At 33.5% G+C, this 21,153-nt stretch overlaps 1 protein-coding gene across 2 annotated transcripts in view; it reads left to right on the top strand.

Annotated features, from left to right (window-relative positions):
- The window catches only part of VPS50 (VPS50 subunit of EARP/GARPII complex), a 128,925-nt gene that overhangs the window by 59,832 nt on the left and 47,940 nt on the right, over nucleotides 1-21,153 (top strand). For both annotated transcript variants that reach the window (XM_054564243.1, XM_054564240.1), the window contains 4 exons: nucleotides 5,472-5,604; nucleotides 9,485-9,573; nucleotides 14,349-14,443; nucleotides 14,756-14,854. In XM_054564243.1, coding sequence (XP_054420218.1) covers nucleotides 5,472-5,604; nucleotides 9,485-9,573; nucleotides 14,349-14,443; nucleotides 14,756-14,854 — 416 coding nt within the window. The remainder of the gene's footprint in view (nucleotides 1-5,471; nucleotides 5,605-9,484; nucleotides 9,574-14,348; nucleotides 14,444-14,755; nucleotides 14,855-21,153) is intronic.

Here is a 21,153-nt window from a genome sequence, read left to right as displayed (position 1 = left end):
TACTCAGCTATTGTTAGTCAAGTGATCAGTTTAGCTCAGTAAGATAAATAAGGCTTTAAAGAGTTTATAACATAGAAAGATCACATTAATTATGATCAGAGGTAGAATTAAAAAAAGGTTAAACAATATAAAGTGTCAGTGGTATCAACACAGTTCTTTAATGAATCTGAGGAAGTTAAAACTATCTTACTGTTAAGAGGAGGCTGTAACTTTTGAGTTTGGTCTTGGATTTCAACAAGCACAATGTATGTGGCTGGGTCCAGGGGTAGAGAGGAAATATGATCAATGGCATGCAAGAAAGACAACATAGGACAGGTGAAAGGAACAGTAAGTTGTCTAACAGTAGGTTTTAACTGATTTTCAGAATCGTGGTTTGGATGTTTTTAGTATATTCTGGAACTAATGAGTGCCTATGGAGTGCATGCTAGGGGCTGTAGTTACCTGGGTAACCGGCATTCTCTCTCTCTGCTGGATGTAGAGGGGTCTTCTAGTCATTTGAAACTGGCTTAGGTGTGGCAGGGCCCAAGTCTAAGAACCCTTGGGTTGTTAGGCTGACTGCTGAGTGACTGTGTGTGTGTGGGAAGGATTGGGGTAGATGTAAAAGAGCCAATCCATTTTTACAATGTGGCACACTGCGTGCAGCAGAAACAAGAAATAATTTACTGGTAAAAAGCCATTCTTGAAACTTGCCAACAAACCCAATTCTTAATTTGATAGTGTTTGTACACTTAAACATTGCCCTTTTATTGGTGACAGTCTCAGCATGGAGGTTCATACACAGCATTTTATCGCTTGAAATTTTGAAAGGTAAATTATGTATTCTGATTGTACGTGCTCGGCGTGTTTTATAGTATTAAGCTATTTGATTAAGGCCATTTTAACAGCAATTAGAAAAACCTGAGAATGAAACTAAAGGAGGCCCTTCTGTTTAGTTCATGATTTACTTCGTTCCAAGCTGGCATCATTTATATCAGACATATTGCATATGTCTTCACGTAGATAAACATTTAGTATTAATGATAAAATGCTTGGGAAATGAGAAACACTATTTTTTTCACCTTGGTGTTTTTGTATTTTAAAATCATGAATGAATCCAGTATGGTACAAGGACAGTTTTGCTACAGCATATGCATGTATTTATCTATGGAGAATTATAGTTTTTAAAATTTCAAACTCTATGTTATTTGCTTTACACCTTGGGGTTTAGATGCATGAAGTACTATGCTGGAGTCATGACCAAGGAAGTCGCGAAGTTGGGCCCCAAGCCCTCATGTGGGCCTTCCAGTCCCATATACCATGCATCTCCCTGGCTTCCAGTGGTTAGAAAGTACTTAAGATATTAGTATTTTGTACAGCTCATCCCTTAAGGAAGTAATTACAGATTGGAAAGGCTTTGTAATTGCTTGGCCCAGCCGCTTACTGAGGTCCAGCCTCCTTAGAGATATTTCCATTCCTTAAGCTTTCTGCTCTTTTGACCTGCAGCGTTTCTAGAAGCTGCCCAGAGAAGCAGTCCTCCTCCCGGCAGCTCCTGGAGATGTGAGATAGGAACGCTAACAGCAGTCATGTAGATAGAAGTCCTGTTAACTGTTGAGTCTTGCAGTCCATCTATCAGTTGGTGTATGGGGTAGGGGGAGGCAGAAGGCAGCACTGGGAGTTTGGATCTTTGTGAAGATGTTAAAACATGTGTTTCCTCTATGTTTGTCAGGATGTAAGAGTGCTAAATCAAAGCGAAACAAGAACAAAATAATACCTAAAGGATACTCCCAAGAATTTTTATTTTGATGTTTCAAGATGATAAAAATCATCTTGAAATTTTTGTAGGTATTTGGTTGTAGAAATTTCTGACAGGTATAAAAGTAAATTTAGTAAGAATTAAAAAACTAAATCTAACAGCTTCCTTTTTTTTTTTTTTTTTTTTTTTTTTAGTATTTACCATTTAACTCTGCACTTGAACAACTTTGAATAGATGACCTTTTTTCATTATGTGCTTCAAATTTGAAAGGGCTGCTTATGTTCATTTCTTGGTTTATATTCTTTAAAAATGCCCTCTAGATTTTTATTAAACTTATTTTTAACTAAGACCAAGATGCTGATGGTTGTAATAAGCTAAATTTCATCATTTTTATTTTGTCCAGTTAGGTTGGTTGAGGTGATTGATAGTAGAAAATGAATGTGCAAAATATCATTCTTAGCTGATAGTGATGAGACGGGAAATTAGATTTTGTGAAAGTGTTAATCAGAATTTGAGTAAGGAGCCTATTTTCATGTTTGAATAGTGAAACATTGTGTTGAACTTTTTTTACATTATAATATCCAGATTTATTGAACCTTTTCAAAATCCTGCCCCATCAGATATTTCTTACTTTTTTTAATCAACAGTCACTAGGCATATACGTTACCTGTGTAGAGGTTGTGGATCTAAAAATACAGTGTCCGGCAGAAGTAAGGCTTGCTTGAGTGTGGGTGATAGGGTATGTGACTCTCTCGCATGAGAGGGACAGCAATTTGAATATTTCACCTAAAATGTCTTATGGTGTGCTTGAGTGTGATATTGTTATGTTACAAAATTACATGCTTATGATTTTGTAATAAAAGATTTTATAATAAAAGAGGGCCATTATTTGTGCCAGACCCTGTATATATTTTAGGTTACTTAAAGTATTTCTTCTTTTCTGCATGGTTTTTGAGATGTTTCTGAAATACTGAGCTGTTAAAAAACTATATTATTATTTTGTTTAAATCTTTAGAGGCCAAGGTGGATACCTAGTTGAGTAGAGGGCTTGGAAGAATCTGGCTAGAATTTGGTCAAGGACGGAATCATTGTCAGTGGTCAGCCTTAAAATTTTTAACCAGTTGGATGGGTAGACAAGAATTAGCATCATAGTTCTAATTTACATTTGTCTTATTGCACTGAAGTTGAACATGTTTTCATATGTTTAAGGGCCATGTAAATGTCTCTATTTGTGGTATGTTTGTGCCTTCTTCCCAATTTTCTGTGCTTTCTGGCCTTTTCCCCTCAAACTTTTAAGGGTTCTATATAAATATGGAATATTATCTCTTTATTGAGATGTATGTTGTGAATTTTTTTTTGACGTTGCTTATGGTATATTTTTGCTGTGCAAATTTTTTTTTTTTTTTATGTAGTAAAGTTTATCATTTTACTTTTATTACCTCTGAATTTTGAGTAAGTCTTTTCCCTTTATGTTTTCTTCTTAGGATAGTAGAGTTTCATTTTTACATACAGATCTCGTCTATCTGGAGGTTTTTTTCTTTTTCCTTTTTTTTTTAAAAGATTTTATTTACTTTTTAGAGAGGAGAAGAGAGGGTGAAAGAAAGGGGGAGAAAAATCAGTGTGTGGTTGCCTATTGTGTGCCCCTTACTGGGGACCTGGCCTGCAACCTAAGCACGTGCCCTGCTCTGGGAATCGAGCTGGCGACCCTTTGGTTCGCAGGTGGGTGCTCAACCCACTGAGCCACACCAGCCAGTGCTGGAGTTTATTCATGTGTATGATGTGATGAGTGGGTCCGATTTTGTTTTTGTCTAGCTGACTATCCACTTGTCCCAACGCTGAAAAAGACTATCTTTACCTAAGTGAATTGAAGGTGCTATCTTTATTATATTCTATGTTTTTACATGAGGCTGAATCTATTTCTAGACTTTTTTTATTGGTATCTCAGTAAATTTATAAATTATCTTAGGCAGAACTGATCTCTTGATGACGTTGAGACATCACAAGCAGGAATAAGGAATATCTTTCTGTTTTCAAGTCTACTTCATAGAGATCTGATAATTTCTTGTTAAGTGTATTTCTAAAAATTTTATATTTTTTGTCATTGTAAATGGAGTTTTCTCATTAAGTATATCTTCTAAATGGTTATTGTTTGTGTATATGCACACTACTGTTTTTTGCATGTTAACTTTATAACTGGCTACCTTGCTGAATATTTTCATTGTTTAAGTTAGCTTTATCATTGATTTTTCTAGGAGTTTTTAAGTAAACTATTATGTCATTTTTCACATAGAAATAGCTGTATTTCTTCTTTTCCTGTTCTTTGCTTCTACTTTTTTTCTTTAGTTTAATTACACTGGCTAGTACCTCCAGGACACGTTAAGTAGTAGCGGAGATAGAGGGCATCCTTGTCTTGTTACTGACCACAGTGGGCATGCCTTACCGAGTTTCCTCATTTAAGGAAATATGTATCGATTTTTATTCTCTGATGAGTTTTTATTAGGAATGGCTGTTGACTTTTGTCAGAAGTTTTCTTTAGCATCTATTGGGATAATTATTTTGTTTTTTCCTTAGATTGATTAATATGGTAAATTATATTAATAGATTTTATAAGATTGTATGATCCTACTTCTTGGCATAAAACACACTTGGGCACTCTGACTCCAGAACTTAACAACTCCTTTATTTTACTCCTTTCTAGTTGAGATTCATATATCTGCTATGCTTACACAAAAATATACTGAGTAATACAAGTTAGTATTTTTATTAATTGCTAGATAAATATTTTAATGAGTTTAGAGGAAGGAAAAGTCATTATGGAGATCAAAAAAAAGCAACAGACTTTGACAGGACGAAGATCCCTACCAGCTGTGATAGCCTGAGCATCGCTCCCAGAATACCTGCACTTTGCTATATAGCTCTTTACCTTGGAGGGCGTACACCAGATCTTAACCTTTCAGTGTTCTGTCAGCATGATTGGTGGTGGATTGATTACAAACTGAAGAAGTGCTAGGAAATCTCCAATGATGGAGCAAAATGCTGCATTGTAGATAGGAAGCCTGCAAAATAGAATGGAGACAGCACTCTACTTGCAGGTAGAAAAGGCAGAATGACAACTGATAGCTTTATAAGGGAGAGCGGGGGAAAATTCCTATTTTACATTAGGGAGAATTTTGGGACCACATGATGTTTCATAGGCATGTCATAGAAAAATTATTTTAAAATGTTATTGTTAGATGGGGAATATTTATATCTATGTTATTTAAGTAATTTAGAAATTGTCAAAGGTGTTTACTAATTTATACAAATGAAATGATTGAATTGTAAATCTGACCATTTTTTTAAAGTTGTGACTCAGCTCCAAGGATGAATATAAAGTTATGTTTACATGCTAAGAAACATGTCTTTGAAAAAATACATCTGGGAAAGTTTACACTGCCATTTTTGAGAACACTTGTTTATTTGGTAATTTTTGTAGACTCTTTGATTTCCTGACTATAACTTGATAAATAGTATATGAACTGATACCCATAATGAATACTGAAAGCCAAGTTGAAATGAGCTACTTGAACAATATTTTCTTGCCATTGAACTTTCTCTTTAGTCATGTCAGTGGAAGATTTTTTTTCTTAATTATCTGTAATTCTTGAATGAATTTGATTAATAACATGTGTTATTTTGATTAACTTTGTGTTAAAGTATATGTAATAATTTGCAAATTGGCCTTTCTCATTTTCTTCAGCATGTTACACCAGACAGCTATATTCCATGCCTTGCTGACTTGTGCAAAGCACTGTGGGAAGTTATGCTCAGCTATTATAGGACTATGGAATGGCATGAAAAACATGACAATGAGGATACCACTTCTGCTTCTGGTAGGAAATTACTTCGATTTTTTTTAAAAAAATTGCATTGTAAATATGCCATAGTTCTGGAGTAAGGTAGAAGAAAAAGAACAGCCATTCTTTTAGAATTTCAGGGACTATAGTGACCATACATTAAATGTTTACCAAAGAAAGTGATTCAGCTACAATAAAAGCTCCATTACCTTTGAGGATTTACTAGATTAAAGGACTTCTAAGGAACAGATAGTACCAGTTTTCAGGAATATGTGCTGATAGCTATAGGACTGAATTATTAAGAAAGGGCTTATATATATGTGTGTGTGTGTATATAATTTTATATATGTGTACACATACATACATATACAGACATATATACATATATTCATATATAAAATTAGCTTTAAAAAGACATTGGTCTGTCTAAATTTACTGTGAAATTAATACTAAATGTTCAATTTTAAATCTATGTTGCTGCCTGGCTGATGTGTCTCGGTGGATTGAATGCTGGCCTACAAATCAAAACGTCGCTGGTTCGATTCCCAGTCAGGGCACATGCCTGGATTGCAGGCCAGGTCCCCAGTAAGGGGCATGTGAGAGTCAACCACACATTGATGTTTTTCTCCCTTTTTCTTCTTCCCTTTCTCTTTAAAAATAAATAAATTAATCTTTTAAAAAAATCTATTTTGCTAATTTTCAAGTTGTACTAATAAAGCTAGATCCTAAGAATTAACAATTATACTGATACTTTTCTTCCTGAAAATATAGCAGGACTTAAAAATTTCATTAAAAATGATTTTTAAAATATTTGTCTTCAAATGAAAAATATAACTTTAAATTATGGTATACTCAGCTAAATAAATAACAGATCTTTGAGAAATTAATTATTATATTGAAATTACTTTATTTGTATTAATTATATATCTTTAATGATTACCCTTGAACAATAAGATTAAGTGTTCGAAAAACTTTAAAAATTAATAGATTATTTTATCAGCATTTTAAAAAAAGTCCTCACCTTAGGTTTTTTGATTTTTATGATTTTTGATTTTTATGTTTTTTGATTTTTAGAGAGGAAAAGGGAGGGAGACAAAGAGAGAGGGACAGAGAGACAGACATAGACTCAAGACTGAGAGAGACTGAGAGAGAGATGCTCTCCTATGGGCTCCCTGACCTGGGATTGAACCTGCAACCTTTTTGGTGTATAGGACAGCACTCCAACTAACTGAGCCACCCATCCGGGACTCAGCATTTTTTTAAATATGGGCAAAATAAACTATAGTGCATTAACTTTTTTGTCTTACATACAATTTAGTGTAGGTTGTCAAAAGTTATTTTAGAAATTTCTCATTTCTGAGGTGATTGATTTCTGTGGTTGGGTGGATGGAGGAACATAATTTTGGTAGTATAGAAAATGTTAGTTTAATACTTGTCTTGGCTCATAAGAAGTTCATGCATATACATAGCAAAAAAGAAGAGAGGGAATGTTCTATGGAAGGATTTTTATCCTTTTAGAAATATTGTTGGAGATGTGGGGATAAAGGAAGGAAGAGAAAGAGAAAATAGAGAAAAGGAGTGGGTACTGAACAGGGCTCGAGATCAGTCTGTTTTTACCCACTTCTTATACTTTCATCCCTCTGCTGTCTGTCTTGGAGCAATAAGCTTTGTAATCAGATACTTGACTTCAAATTGTAACTGCTGTTTAATAAGATGAGAGCACGAAGAAGTTACTTTATGTTCTCCAGGTCTCAGTTTCCTCCTTAAAATGACAGGTTAAAAAACCAAAACTAACGAAAAGTTCCATAGGGTTTCTTTAAAATTTAGACAAAATATGAGGTACTTACACTTCTTGTTGTTATATCATCAAAGGAAATGGATCAAGAAACGATGATGATGATGATGATGAAGAAGAAGAAGAAATGTACATAGGCCTTTTCTTTTTTTTTAACCAGTTTATTTAGAGAATTCCTGGGCTTAACTGGGATTCCAATTTTCCACAAAGTATATCCTCTTTTAGCAACCTTTATTTTTTTCTAGATGTAGAAACTTAAGACATTTCAGCACCTTTTCCCTTTCCTAATACATTATTTAAGGAGAGACCAAAGGAAAAGTTTGGAACAAAATTAACACATACTTAGATGTAAGATAAAGAGTTTAGAAGACAATATATGTATTTATCATGGTGAAGCCTGTGTTTTACTTCAGGCTAATAGTTTACATGTACAGTTGACCTTTTAGCAACATGGGTTTTAACTTATAAACTATTATATAAATTATATTAACTTGAATTTTCAATGAATACATATAGTCCTGTAAATGCATTTTCTCTTTTTTATGATTTTCTTAATAACAATTTCTTTATTATTGTAAGGATGTAGAATATTATACATATAACATACAATGTGTTAATCAGCTTTGATGTTATCAGTAAGTCTTCTGGTCAGCAGTTGTCTATTGGTAATTAAAACTTGGGGAGTCAAAAATTATATATGGATTTTCAGTGCAAGGCTGGTCAGCACCCTTAACCTCCATGTTGTTCAAGTGTCAACTATATTATGTGTGTATATACATGTATATTTACATGTATGCATTTTCATTGTGATATAGAGTCAGACTTAAGACTCTGAGTCTTGTATACAGTACTTAATCCTCTTTGCTAAAATTTCTTGACCCTAATCTGTATACTTTAAGAATATTCAGGACTCTGATTAGTCTGGCAGCCAGCTGACAGTGTCTAGGACTCTAAAAAGTCGTTTGTTCACCTGGTGATACAGGATCTGGCAGGAGTAAGGCTTGCTTGAGTGTGGTTGGTAGGGTATGTGACTGTCTTGCATGAGATGGACAGCAATTTGAGCATTTCGCCTCCATTACAGAATTACAGGCTTACAATTTTATAATAAAAGATTTTGTAATAAAGGCGTGTTATTTGTGCTAGACCCTGTATTTCTTTCATATTCGCATTGAGGAATAAAATTGTAGGAATAAATCATTTGAAAATTCCTCATCACAGAACTTCATAAAGCTGAAAGGGTCTCTGTCATTCATCTGCTGTAGCTCTAGTGACACTCTGGTATCCTAACTCTTTGCCATTTTAAAATAAAACTCTAAAGCTGTAGGGGAGGTGCATTGCCCTGAGCTGCTGGGTTCCTGATAGCGAGGCTATATGGATAATAAGGCTTAAGCTGTAGGAGTGGTGAGAGGTATGTTAGGCAAGCACCTGGGGTCTTGGCTTATGCAGGGACCTTTTATTGGTTACCAGTGGGATGCCCTGCTAGCCTAAGATGCGATACTGTCTACCACACAGTTTTGTTCCACACAGTTAATTCTCACAAAGATAGAATCTTTTAAATATAACCGTATATGTGTATTTTCAGTTGCTGTTAGGGAAAAATATGTTTTAAAGAAGGTCATCGATCTTACCTGTTGAACTGGACATTGTTAGGTTATTTATCTGGAGTGGATAAAAATATTCTGAAAAATAGACAATGTTTGCATCATTACCTTACTGCTTGAGCAGTTCTACAATCTGTAATCTCTTGTTAACCTGCAGATTGATTGATAATGGGGTTAATTGGTCCTGCAGTGCTCTTGGTAGTAGGGCGTGTGTGGGTCCTTGTGAACCTGGTCTCTCGGATCACACTGTGCAACTTGCAGTCCCAGCTCCAACCCCACACTAAAAACTAAGTGATCTTAGGTGTAAGGACTTAACATTTCAGGCTTTAAGTTTACCTGTCTTAACAAATGGCTTTAATCCTAATAATCTATTTTTTTGACATTATTTTGGTTGTATAAGTATTGAACGTATTTTCTGTATTTACATAGGCTTATAATATAAGAGAGTCTAAATGAAATTTTTTTTGAAAACAAAATGTTATGAAGCAAATCAAAAACATATACCATCTTTTATTTTCAGAAGGGAATAATATGAGTACTGAAGAAGCTAATTTTGATCGTGGCTACATTAAAAAGAAATTAGAACATGGACTTACACGAATATGGCAGGTTTGGTTTAAAAAAAATTCTATTTTTTTAAACAAACGCAATAGAAACCTTCATGTTGAAGTTGTTTTAGAAATTCAGTGTTTACATTTTGTTCTGTATTTGTATTTCTTGCATATTTAATCATATTTAGTTTTTCTTTGGAATAAGTTGATCATTTAATTTCTATATTTAGTTGATAATTCTATTTGATTGCACATGGCAGTAGAAAAAGTCTTTTAATTTGAAAATTTCCATTGGAAATATTTTATTTTTCCTAAATTACATTTTTGCTTTTAGTGTGCTAGCAAATGTATGCTTTCATAAAGAAATTGCTTTCTTGAGATACTCTTTATTTTTATTTTATATATTTGTGTTTCCTTTTCTATTAATTTTAAACTAAATTAAAAAGATAACTAAGTGACTTAGTTGGGTCAGAATCTAATATAGAATGAAGAATTCTTTTATAAGTCAGTGATTTTTGTGCCTTGAGAGAATCTCACATGTTTGTTGCCTAAATGTAAATACCTTCTTCAGCTTCTCTTTTGTGGCTTAGTAGCTCAGTTGTTGTTATCAGATGTTAAATTTGTTAACTTACTGAAATTTGTTACTTCCTAAGTAAAAGTGTAATTTCTTTGGAGATAACTCATTGTTTTTCTTTGTTAGTTTGTTTTTGGACTTTGAAGCTTTGAAGACTATACACCCTTTCACTATGTTATGGTCTTTTAAAATGTATTTTTCACTTTTCTAATGAGGCTGATTTTTAGTTTGATAGTATTTAGTTTTATAGGCATTCTTTGAAAAAATTATTTAGGAAAATACAGGGTGGGGCAAAAGTAGGTTTACAGTTGTATGTAAAACAGTTTATTGTTTTATTATTTATTAATTATTGTATCATTTTCCATACAAATAACTGTAAACCGGCTTTTGCCCCACTCAGTGTATACTGAAACAAATTTCCTCAAGAACCACATAGCAGTTAATAATTTATTTCTCTTCTAACTTTTGATAACTTTACAGTGAATATGCTATTTGAGTTTTTAATTTAATATTTAAAATATATTTATGTGGTATTTAATAAGAGCTTCAACTTCTGTATTTTCTGATATGACCATACTAATTTTTATTTTACCATTTTTATGAGTATTATGTATAATGGAAAGGGAAATCTCATACTCATTTAAAATACAGGGTCAAATATGTGTTTATTTCTGATTTAGTCTCCTAAAAGACTCTAATTGTACGTTATTAAAATTGTATTTAGAATCCGTTGATATTCTGGTAATTCATTGTACTTTGAAATACTGACCTGGCATTTTATATAGCTAGTTTCCATTCAGTCAGGCAATTTGATATCATTCCTAATATAGGAAAATCTATTAATATACTGTTTGGTAAAACTATACTTACTTAAGGATTTGGCTAGTTTTATAAAGAAGTTTTCATCCTTTTGAGAATGTATGGATTATTGTGTTGTAGATTTCAAGCTTTAGAATATCTTCATCTCCACTACTCAGAGGTCTCTTTTGCATCCCCAGCCCCAATTCTCAAATACTTTTAGAATAGGACTTTACATACTTTAGGAACTTTTAGAATAGGACTTTACATACTTTAGGAACTCACTGCGTATTTGTTAAATTGAAACCACAAGGCCCAATGCAATTGAAAAAAGCAAAAGCTCTGAGAAACATGTTTTTTGATAACACATTTAGCAGGCAAAACCTGACCTGAATTGAGTTCCTTTGGCACAGAACCTGACCAGTTTATCATTAGGCTTTTTATAGTATTTATCCCATTAAACATTCATATATTACAGGAATATTAATGTGTTTTTTAAAGGATTTTATTAATTTCTAGAGAGAAGGGAAGGGAGGAAGAAAGAGAGGGAGGGAGAAAAATGTCAGTGTGAACGAGAAAGATTGGTTTCCCCTGGCACACCCCCACCTGGAGACCTGCCCTGCAGTGTGTCCTGACCAGGAATCAGCCAGTGACCTTTTGTTTTGTGGGACCATGCCCAACCCACTGAGCCACACCAGGCGGGGCACTGTGTTTTATTTTGGGACACTGCCCCAGGCCCCACTGGGGGTGTTATATAATACACAATAATACCGTAACACATTTTTAACATCTGAAATCATCCCAAATTGCAAAGCACAAGTGACCATGTGACAATTTGTAGACATTTATCATTGATATATTAGTTACAGAGGTTAACAATGAATGATGGTTGAAAAGCATAAAATGACAGTTAACCTTTCTGACAAAAAAAGAACTCAAAATCACAATCATTTTGATTTTTGATATGAAAAGTTTTTAAAATATTGTGGCAAATTCCCCATGCCTTTTGACTCAACCAGAATTTTTTAAGGAAAAAGGCTGTCTCAATTACACAGTGTGGAAGATGCCAGTCGGGGGATGTGAGAGCATGTGAATGCATGGTCCTTTACCTCCTGGAGCTACCAACCTAATCATGTGAAAGTTTTCATCTTCCAAGATTTTCTTTTCCATCTTTAAATATTTGATATGTGAGAAATGGCATTTTTCTTCTTACTGTAGCAAATTAGGGTTACATTATTTCTACTTTTTGTGAATTTGAGGTAGTCTTTACATTTTAGTATGATGCCCACTTTTAAAATTCTTCTTTGGGCATTTGAAACATTACTTTTCTTTTTTTGTTGGGAACTAGGTCCTATATGCATTTAAAGAAAGCTTATTATTATACTGTTTTAATCTATATCCTATTTTATTGCTTTGTTTTCTTAGTCTATGCAATTCTGAGTGAGGAGTTTTAATCTTCCAGTGACTCTAGTTTTGCCAGGGTTTTGTTTTATTTCTAAGAGCTTTTGCTTTTTTGTACTTGGAGGTTATGTTGATTGATGCTGCTACGCTAATAACCACTTTACTTACCATCTTTGTACATAATTCCCTTCATTAATTGAAAAAACAATAGTCCTTTGGTCATAAGGCATTTTGCTAAGAATTCTAATATGTTATTGCCATTACTATTTTATTTTGTTCATAGTTTTCTGGTAAATCTTTGACCATCTGTTTATTTTAAATGTTTTTGAATCAGATTTTAGTTGTGTTGCCTATAAATGTACAAAACCTTTTTTTCAAGACAAAGACTTTATTTTTTTAATATGGCAATCGAATCTTCTCAGTTATACTTTTATTAGTGTTTTAATTCATATTTCTCTCATTGTTTAGAGCAGTGAAATATTAAAAAAGCTATTAATTATTGATTTGTGATTTATTTGCTTATGTTTTTTCCTTAGGGTCTAAATATGTGAGAAATCAGTTATACTTTGTATATAATTTGTCTATCTTCACTTATATTTTCAGTATGCAGATGGTTAAGTTTTTTACTTTTGACTTGTTACATTTATTCTTAAAACGTTCTTTCCTTTGTAAAACTCAGATAAATATTCATATGGTAATTAAAAATATATTTATCTACTTCGTAATACTTGTTATATCGCCAATACCTAGACTCATGCCTAGAACACTTAGTAGGTACTTGTACAATATTTTTGCTTTATTGAATTAATTTTTAATCTTTTGAAAACATACACATTTATTTCTTCCATTTTATGTAACTTTTGATATATGATATAAAGAGAGGACCTCCACCCCCTTCCAATCTAGTTAGTTTTTCCTTCATTATTAGCTGTGTAATCTTTTTCTTCCCTCTTTTGTGACTCTTATTTGTAGCAAGCACAATGAAAAGAGTAGCCTTTGAAGGCAGATAGACCTGGATTCAAGTCTTAGCTTTGTCATTCACTTAAGTTTCTCTTCTTTTAGGGGGATAATATATGCTTGCCCATCAGGGCTGTTTTAGGATTCACAATTACACACATGTAAAGTTCTTATTGAAACAAAGTAAATAATCAGAAACAGTGGTTTATATTGCTGTTTTCTAAGCTCTAATGTATATGTTAGCACTGTTTCCGAGTTATTTGTTCTATTACATTGATTTTTCTGTATATTGCTAGCATTCTTTTTTTTAATATATTTAATGTAGGTAGTACAAATCCTCCAACATTACTCATAGCCTTTATTCCATCTTCTCAAAGCTTTTTTTAAAAAAAAGAAATTATTGCCTATTTATTTTTTTCTGGTGAATTTTAGAATAGTTATGTGGAAGAAAAGTTTTGGTTGTTATTTTAATTAAAATTTCATTGAATCTCTACATTAATTAGGACAAATTGACATCTTAACATTATTTAGTTACAATCCTATTCCTTAACTTGCACTTCATTGAAATTTCTTTTGAATCCTGGTAGAGTTGTTAGTTTTTTTAATAGGTCTGATATTTCTTATTCAGGTTATTTCTTGTTATATTTTTAATATCTGAATATTTTAAATAGAATCTCTATTTTAAGATGCTACAACAGATATACATGAAAACTATCATTTTTTAATATATCATCTTGTATATAATCATTGCAGCAGTTGTCATTAATTCTAATTATTTTGAATTATTTTGGGGTTTTTAGCTTACTGAGTTTTATGCATAAATAATGATTATTATCTTCATATCCTAAATGAGGATATAATTCTTATTTCGCATGTATGGGTGTATGTATTAATGATAGTCATAGCCATTATTATATTTGATGTTCATGGAATTGTCTCTGTGATATCACCTTAAGGATATTGGCTATTGACCTAAATAGATATTCTTTATCAAGTTAAGTATGTATTTCTGTCTCATTTTGATGTATAACAATAGAATAAATGGTTCTAAGAACTTATTTTCCATATTTTGGCTTTACCTGATTTTTTTTTTTTTTAAACAGGATGTGCAGCTTAAAGTAAAAACCTATTTGCTTGGAACTGATTTGTCTATATTCAAATATGATGATTTCATCTTTGTTTTGGATATAATCAGCAGGTAGTGTTTGAGATCTTGTCTTATTAATTTGATTCCTTCAACCATGATAAAGAAATCATGATTTCATTTATTTCATGGAAATTAGATTATGAACATTCATGATTTAATTTCTGCTGGGTTTGTGTGTGACTCTTTAAATATTTCTGCCCTTTGGTTGTTTACAAGCCATAATGTATTTGTGATCTTTAGAATTTCTTCAGACATCCAAATTTCATACTTTGTTGTCTTTGAAAAAGATGGTCTGGACTTTTTTTTAATTTACTATAAAAAAGGATGTTGCTGAAATTTATATAGATGTTTTTATCCAACTAGGTTAATGCAAGTTGGAGAAGAATTTTGTGGTAGCAAGTCTGAAGTTTTGCAAGAGTCTATTAGAAAGCAAAGTGTCAATTATTTTAAGAACTACCACAGGTAAGAACTTGTATAAAAAATATGGACAGACGGACTTAGGTGTGGAGAATACTTTTGTCTAATGCTTATTAATTTTATAGCATTAACTGGTTTAAAAGTTACTTTATAATTTGACAGTATGTGTTCTTCATAGCTCTTTCTAGGGTGTTTCAGGATTTTTTACCAAAAATCTTATAAAATATTCTCATTACTTATTCGTTGTCAATTTTAACATATTCTTTGTTTTGAGGGTCTCAAAATATTGAGCTGATTTCTTTCTGGGTGAAAGATGATGATTATTTCAGGGTTCACCAAAAGTTCTGGCCACTATTCTGTGCCTGAGTATATGGTGTGAACCAGTAAGAAAGTTCAGTCAGCAGAGGCAGCACTCAGTCTGCGGGTGCTTGACTGTGTCTGCCTTTGAAGAGTGAGAAGGCTTCCCAAGAAGAGGTCATGAAATTCGGAAGGTAGCTACAAAGATTATGTACTACATCGCTTGCAAATCACTAGTGATTTTAATAATGGTGACTAGGAATGGTTTTGGGAAGGGTGGAAGATGGGATATAATGTTCATATAGTAATGTGATTGTATGCTTAAAGCCGCATTAAACCAAGAGAGCTAATGTGTATTAGAACTTGGCTGGACTCTTTGCTATAACCCTTATGTACATTTTATTGTTTCAATTGAATTCTGCCTTACTTTTTATTCTATATTTTTGTTTTTTTAAATTTTTTTAAAATCAATTCTTTTATTTTTTCAAATACATTTGTCTCTGCCTACCCCCCACCACTTTCCCTTGCCCCCTCTCTCCCTCCCTCAACTCTTCCTCTTTGGTTTTGTCCATGAGTCCTTGCTATATGTTCCTTGACTTTCCCCTTCCCTTCCTTTTCCCCGCCCCCCCTCCCTCCTTCCCTCTTGTCTCTGTTGATTTCTTTTCCTTTCAGTGTTGCTGGTCTTATTTTCCTTGCATCTTTGTATTGTTGGTTAGGTTCCACTTATAGGTGAGATCATACGGTATTTGTCTTTCGCCCCTTGGCTTATTTCGCTCAGTATAATGCTCTCCAGTTCCATCCATGCGGTCGCAAAGTTTAGTACTTCTTTTTTTCTTTCTGCTGCATAGTATTCCATTGTGTAAATGTACCATAATTTTTTGATCCAATCATCTACTGATGGGCATTTAGGTTGCTTCCAACACTTGGCTATTGTAAATTGTGCTGCTATGAACATTGGGGTGCATAGGTTCTTTTGAATTGGCGTTTTGGGATTCTTAGGGTATAGTCCCAGCAGGGGAATCACTGAATCAAAAGGTAGTTCCATTTTCAGCTTTCTGAGGAAATTCCACACTGCTTTCCACAGTGGCTGCACCAGTCTGCATTCCCACCAACAGTGTACTAGTGTTCCGTTTTCTCCACAGCCTTGCCAGCACCTGTTGTTTATTCTATATTTTTAAAGTTCAGTTTTGAGTTTGTTGTTTTTATTTGGCGCCAGGGAGAGTTAGGAATTGAAATTCTGCTTTCTCTCCTTGTTTGAAGTCAACACCTTGTCACAGTGATATTTGCAACGTCAGAAGAGAGATTATGGGACATCATGCCATTGACTAAGTTATGAAGAGTGTTAAAGTACACGTTTGCTGTTTTCTGTGTTAATTGTAAACTATTATTTGTTTTGAAAGAAAATCTAAATCAGTCTTGCACCAAAGCAGGGACTTTGAGTATTACAAATTAATGAAGAGAATATTTAAAAATTAAAAACATTTTTTTAATTGGTTAAACCTCAGGAAAACAGTGGTAAGGGAACAACACGAAACCCGAACACTGCCTTTATTTATAACTTTCTTTTTTGTTAAGATGTAAGCCCTGCTAAAACAGAAGGCCTGGCTTCTGCAAATTGCTGTACAAAAGAAGTGGGGCTTTTTAACCATACACATAAGGAACCCTGAAGAAGCCAGAGGCTTTCCTGACTCTGTTATAACACAGGCCTGCCAGATGTCCATTTCCCAGAGTGCTTTATTTCCAGCAGGATAACTGGGAGGCCTTTTGGTGTTCCTAGTGGCTGACTGCTAAATGTGTGCAATGCCAAAACTGCCTTATTTAATGGTCTTCATTCTGCGTTCTCCTTTACTTAGTGTCAAATGTGTCTGTCATCTGTGGCAAGCAGGCATGAGCATTTCTAGACTCTGGTCAAAATGAAGGTTCCTCACATGTGTTCACTTGGATGAAATTAGAGAATATAGAAATGAATTATTGGATGTTTCCAAAAACTAAACATTGTAATGGATATCTTAGAACCATTTGTTAAATTTGTTTCCCATAGAAGAGGCTGTGTTGTATCTTGCTCTGGCATTGGACAATCCACTTAGCCCTCTGGGCTATGGTTGTATTGATTGTAAAACGAGGTGTTGGCTGGACTAAAAGGTCTCCATATGTGTTGCCTGTAGATCTTGCCCTTTTTTCTTGCTGCCTTGTGTATTGGAAAAATTAGAATAGACTAAAAGTAAAGATTTTATCTATATATTTATTTTTAGTATTCTTCTCTTTCCCCAATGTTTCCCCAACCACCACCATGTTCCGAAGTATGTGTTTTTTAAATGAAGCAAGATAAATTGGACAGGTGGTTTAGAAGTGATGCCAGTGTGCATCTGTTGAATTGATGAAAAGTCATTACATTAACTATGGAATGAATAGTTACATAGTGATGAATTTAAATGACCAAATTCCAGTTTAATATCTCCTTCACCACATCATAATACGTAAACACCGAAAAGGCTTATGAAACATGGTGAAGTATAGATCAATTGTTTAATTTTGTTCATAAGTGTTTGCATATGCTTACAATTTGTCCATGGTTCTCTACTGTCAATTAGGGCACTTGAGAATGAAGAAATTCTTGAACAAAATCGTTCGAACTTGGAGTCCATTTAGGCTTGTTGGTTCAAAGATGTAGGCATAATGAAAAGGTGAAAATAGAAACATTTTCCTCTTTGGTGGAACACCTATTATAAAGTGCACTCCTGTTGCTTGTGGTAGTTGCATTAAAGTTTGCATGCCATTATCTTTCTCTGGAGCAAAATAGTATGAGCATTTGAGGGAGCAGCAGTCTCCATCAATGTGAATTCTTATCTTTCAAAAATATATTTTATTCCTTTATGTTCGAATGCTAAGTTTGTGTATGTCCAAAGCTACCACTCTTCTGTTATGTGTCTCAGAATTTCCCAAAATGCAAATAATCTAATTTAAACAGCAGTGGCAGAAATTATATAGCAATATATAATTGCCAAAACATTCTAATTAACAAGTATATGAGGGGGGACCACCCAAAAAGTGGAATTTATTTATAAAAAATTGTGTATGTATCTTAACATGTTAAACTTCAGTTGCCTTCAAAGTACTGGGGTCCTTATTTTATTGCTAGATGTCAGTGCCTGGCCCCTTCTGTTTTAAAAGCCAGCAATGGCACGTCGAATTTTCCTCCCGTGTGCTTCGATTCTCTCTGAGGCCCTCTTCTGCCATTAGGCAGAGAAAAACAAGAACTCTGCTTTGAATGGGCTCATTCAGTTAGGTTAGTTGCACCTGAACTATCCCCATTTTGATTAACTCAAAGTCAGCTGATTAGTAATCTTAATTACATCTGCAAAATTCCTTTTTGCAATATATGGTAAGGTTATCATGGGTGTAATCATCATATTCAGTCCTGGGGATTAGGGCAGGCCGTCATGAGGGGGCCATTTTAGACTTCTGACTACCTCAATAATTTTTAAACTAATAGCTTTATTGAGATGTAAGTCACCCAAAATACCAAAAATTCACCCCTTTAAAGTGTATAATTTCACAACAACCATCACCATTATCTAATTTCAGAATATTTTTATCATCCCAAAAAACCCCCTTATAACCTTTAGTAGTCACTGTTCCCCTCTTGCAGCCTCTGATAGTCACTCATCTAGTTTTTGTTTCTATGTATTTGCCTATTCTGGACATTTCCTAAAAGTGGAATCACACACTGTATGGCCTTTTGTGTTTCGCTTTCACTTAGTATAATGTTTTCAAGGTTCATCTAGTTGTAGCATGTAACAGAACTTCACTCCTTTTTATGGCTGAATAATATTTCATTTTATAGCTGCATCACATTTTCTTTATTAATTCCTCAGTAAATGGACATTTAGGTTTTTTCGTCGGGGCTATTATGAATAATTTTACTGTGAACATTCATGTAAAAATTTTTGCATAGACGTGTTTTCAGTTCTCTTGGCATATACTGAGGAATGAGTGGTAGGCTAAAAAGTGATTTTCTACTCCTTCTGCCACCCGCAAAATCAGGTTCCATTATCTGGAAACTATAAATGTTAATTTGGAAAAAGAATATAGATGTTAATAAATTAATGAGCTTGTGATCAGATTATTTTGGATCATCTGTGTGGGAGAGCACAGTTAAGAGGGAGACACAGAGCGTTTGACACAGTCACAGAGGAAAAGACATAAACGTACAGGAGAAACCTACATGAAGACAGGGGCAGAGATTGTAGTGCTCTGGTCATTAACTGAGGGATGGTAGCAACCACCATTAGCTGCAAGAGGCAAGGGGAACTGATTCTCCCTTGAATCCTGGAGATTCTGTAGCGCTGCTTCATTTCCGCTTGGTGATTTCAAACCTCTGACCTCCAGAACTGTCAGAGAATGTTCCTGTTGTTTAAAGTCACCTAATTTTGGTAATTTATTACAGTCACTGGCAACCAATACAGAGTGGAATTGCTGGGTCATGTGATAACTCTGTTTAACATTTTGAGGAACTGCCAAACTTTTCTAAAGTGACTGTACCATTTTACATTTTCACCAGCACTGTATAAGGATTCTAATTTCTCCAAATCCTTTCTAATACGCACTGCTGTTGTCTGTCTCTTCAATTATAGATATCTTAGTGGGTATGAAGTAATATCACATTATGGTTTGGATTTACAATTCCCCAGTGAGTGACAGTGTTCAGCATCTTTTTATGTACTTACTGGTCATTTGTATATCTTCTGTGCGAAAAATGTTTGTTCAGAACGTTTGTCCATTTTTTAAATGGGGTCATATGTCTTTTTATTGTTGAGTTTTAAGACTTACAAAGTTTTATAATTTTAGTTCTTACATTAGGTCTATGATCCATTTTAGTTAATTTTTGTATATAGTGTAAGGTATGGGCACAATCACTTTTGGGAAATTTTTGACCATTACCTCTTCAAGTATTGCTTCTGCTTACTCTGTCCTCAGATTCAATTTCATGCATACTAGATGTTTTGACTGTGTCTCACATATCTCTTATATGATCTTTCCTGTTTCTTCCATTTTTAAAAAATTTGTGCTTCAGTTTGGACATTTTCTATAGATCATCTGTCAAATTCGCTAATCCTGTCTTCTTGTCCAATTAATTTTTAATTTGAGGTATTGTATTGTCCAGTTATAGCATGTCCTTTTGTTTTTTTTCTTTTATTAACACAGTTCTTTGAAATTCCCCTATTTTTACATATTTTTCTCTAGCTTATTTAACTTAACTACTATAGTCATTTTAAAGTCTTTGTCTGCTAACTCTAATATTTGAAGCATTTTATGCTTTTCACAGATTTACCCGTTTGTTTTCTCTTTGTTTTAGAAGCTGTAGATTTTTTAAAAACCAAATCTAGATTTTTGTTTTTAGCATGAAGAGGAAGAATAGGGGAGGCACTGGACATTCATCATTTCCGCTTTTGGCTAATATTTTAACTTTTTTGGCCCTTTGTGTTCTGAGTTAACTGGAAGGGTTTTATTTGTTTGTTTTTTATAATTGCCCATACAATGTGCTGATTATTCAAGATAGACAGAAGAGCAATAGCATTAAAGAAGGAAGAAATCAGTGTGATGTAAGTGGGTAGTTCAGTGTCAGGTACATAAGTTGTCATACTTGCTAATTTGAAAATGCTGTATGGAGATAGGAACTGAACTAAATATGTTTGGAGAGTGGTAATCATCTTGATATTGTGGTTTAGTAAGCATGATCAAAATCATAAGTTTAGCTGTTTAGCATAAAGCATTTATTAGTATTTATGATCTAATAAATTCTCTAAGTTTTTTCTCTGGTGTTTTTTTTGTTTGTTTTTTTGGTATGGATATATGATTAGCTGAGGATATTTTAAGTACATGATTTGGTGAGTAACTTTTAGTTTAGTCCCTAAATAAAAATGTCATTTTCTATGTATTTACTATTTTTGTAATATAGTAAAAAAATATTCTGAGTTTAGTAAATATTTGATATTTTTAGTCAATGTAAGAGTTTTCTTTTAAGGATAAAATATTAACAAAAGTAA

Source organism: Pteronotus mesoamericanus, unplaced genomic scaffold, assembly GCF_021234165.1.
Source record: "Pteronotus mesoamericanus isolate MK-2021 breed Mesoamerican mustached bat unplaced genomic scaffold, CSHL_Meso_final scaffold_85, whole genome shotgun sequence".
Classification (NCBI taxonomy): Eukaryota; Metazoa; Chordata; class Mammalia; order Chiroptera; family Mormoopidae; genus Pteronotus; species Pteronotus mesoamericanus.
Note: the sequence above shows the minus strand (reverse complement) of the source record. Positions and strands in the feature narration are given on the sequence as shown.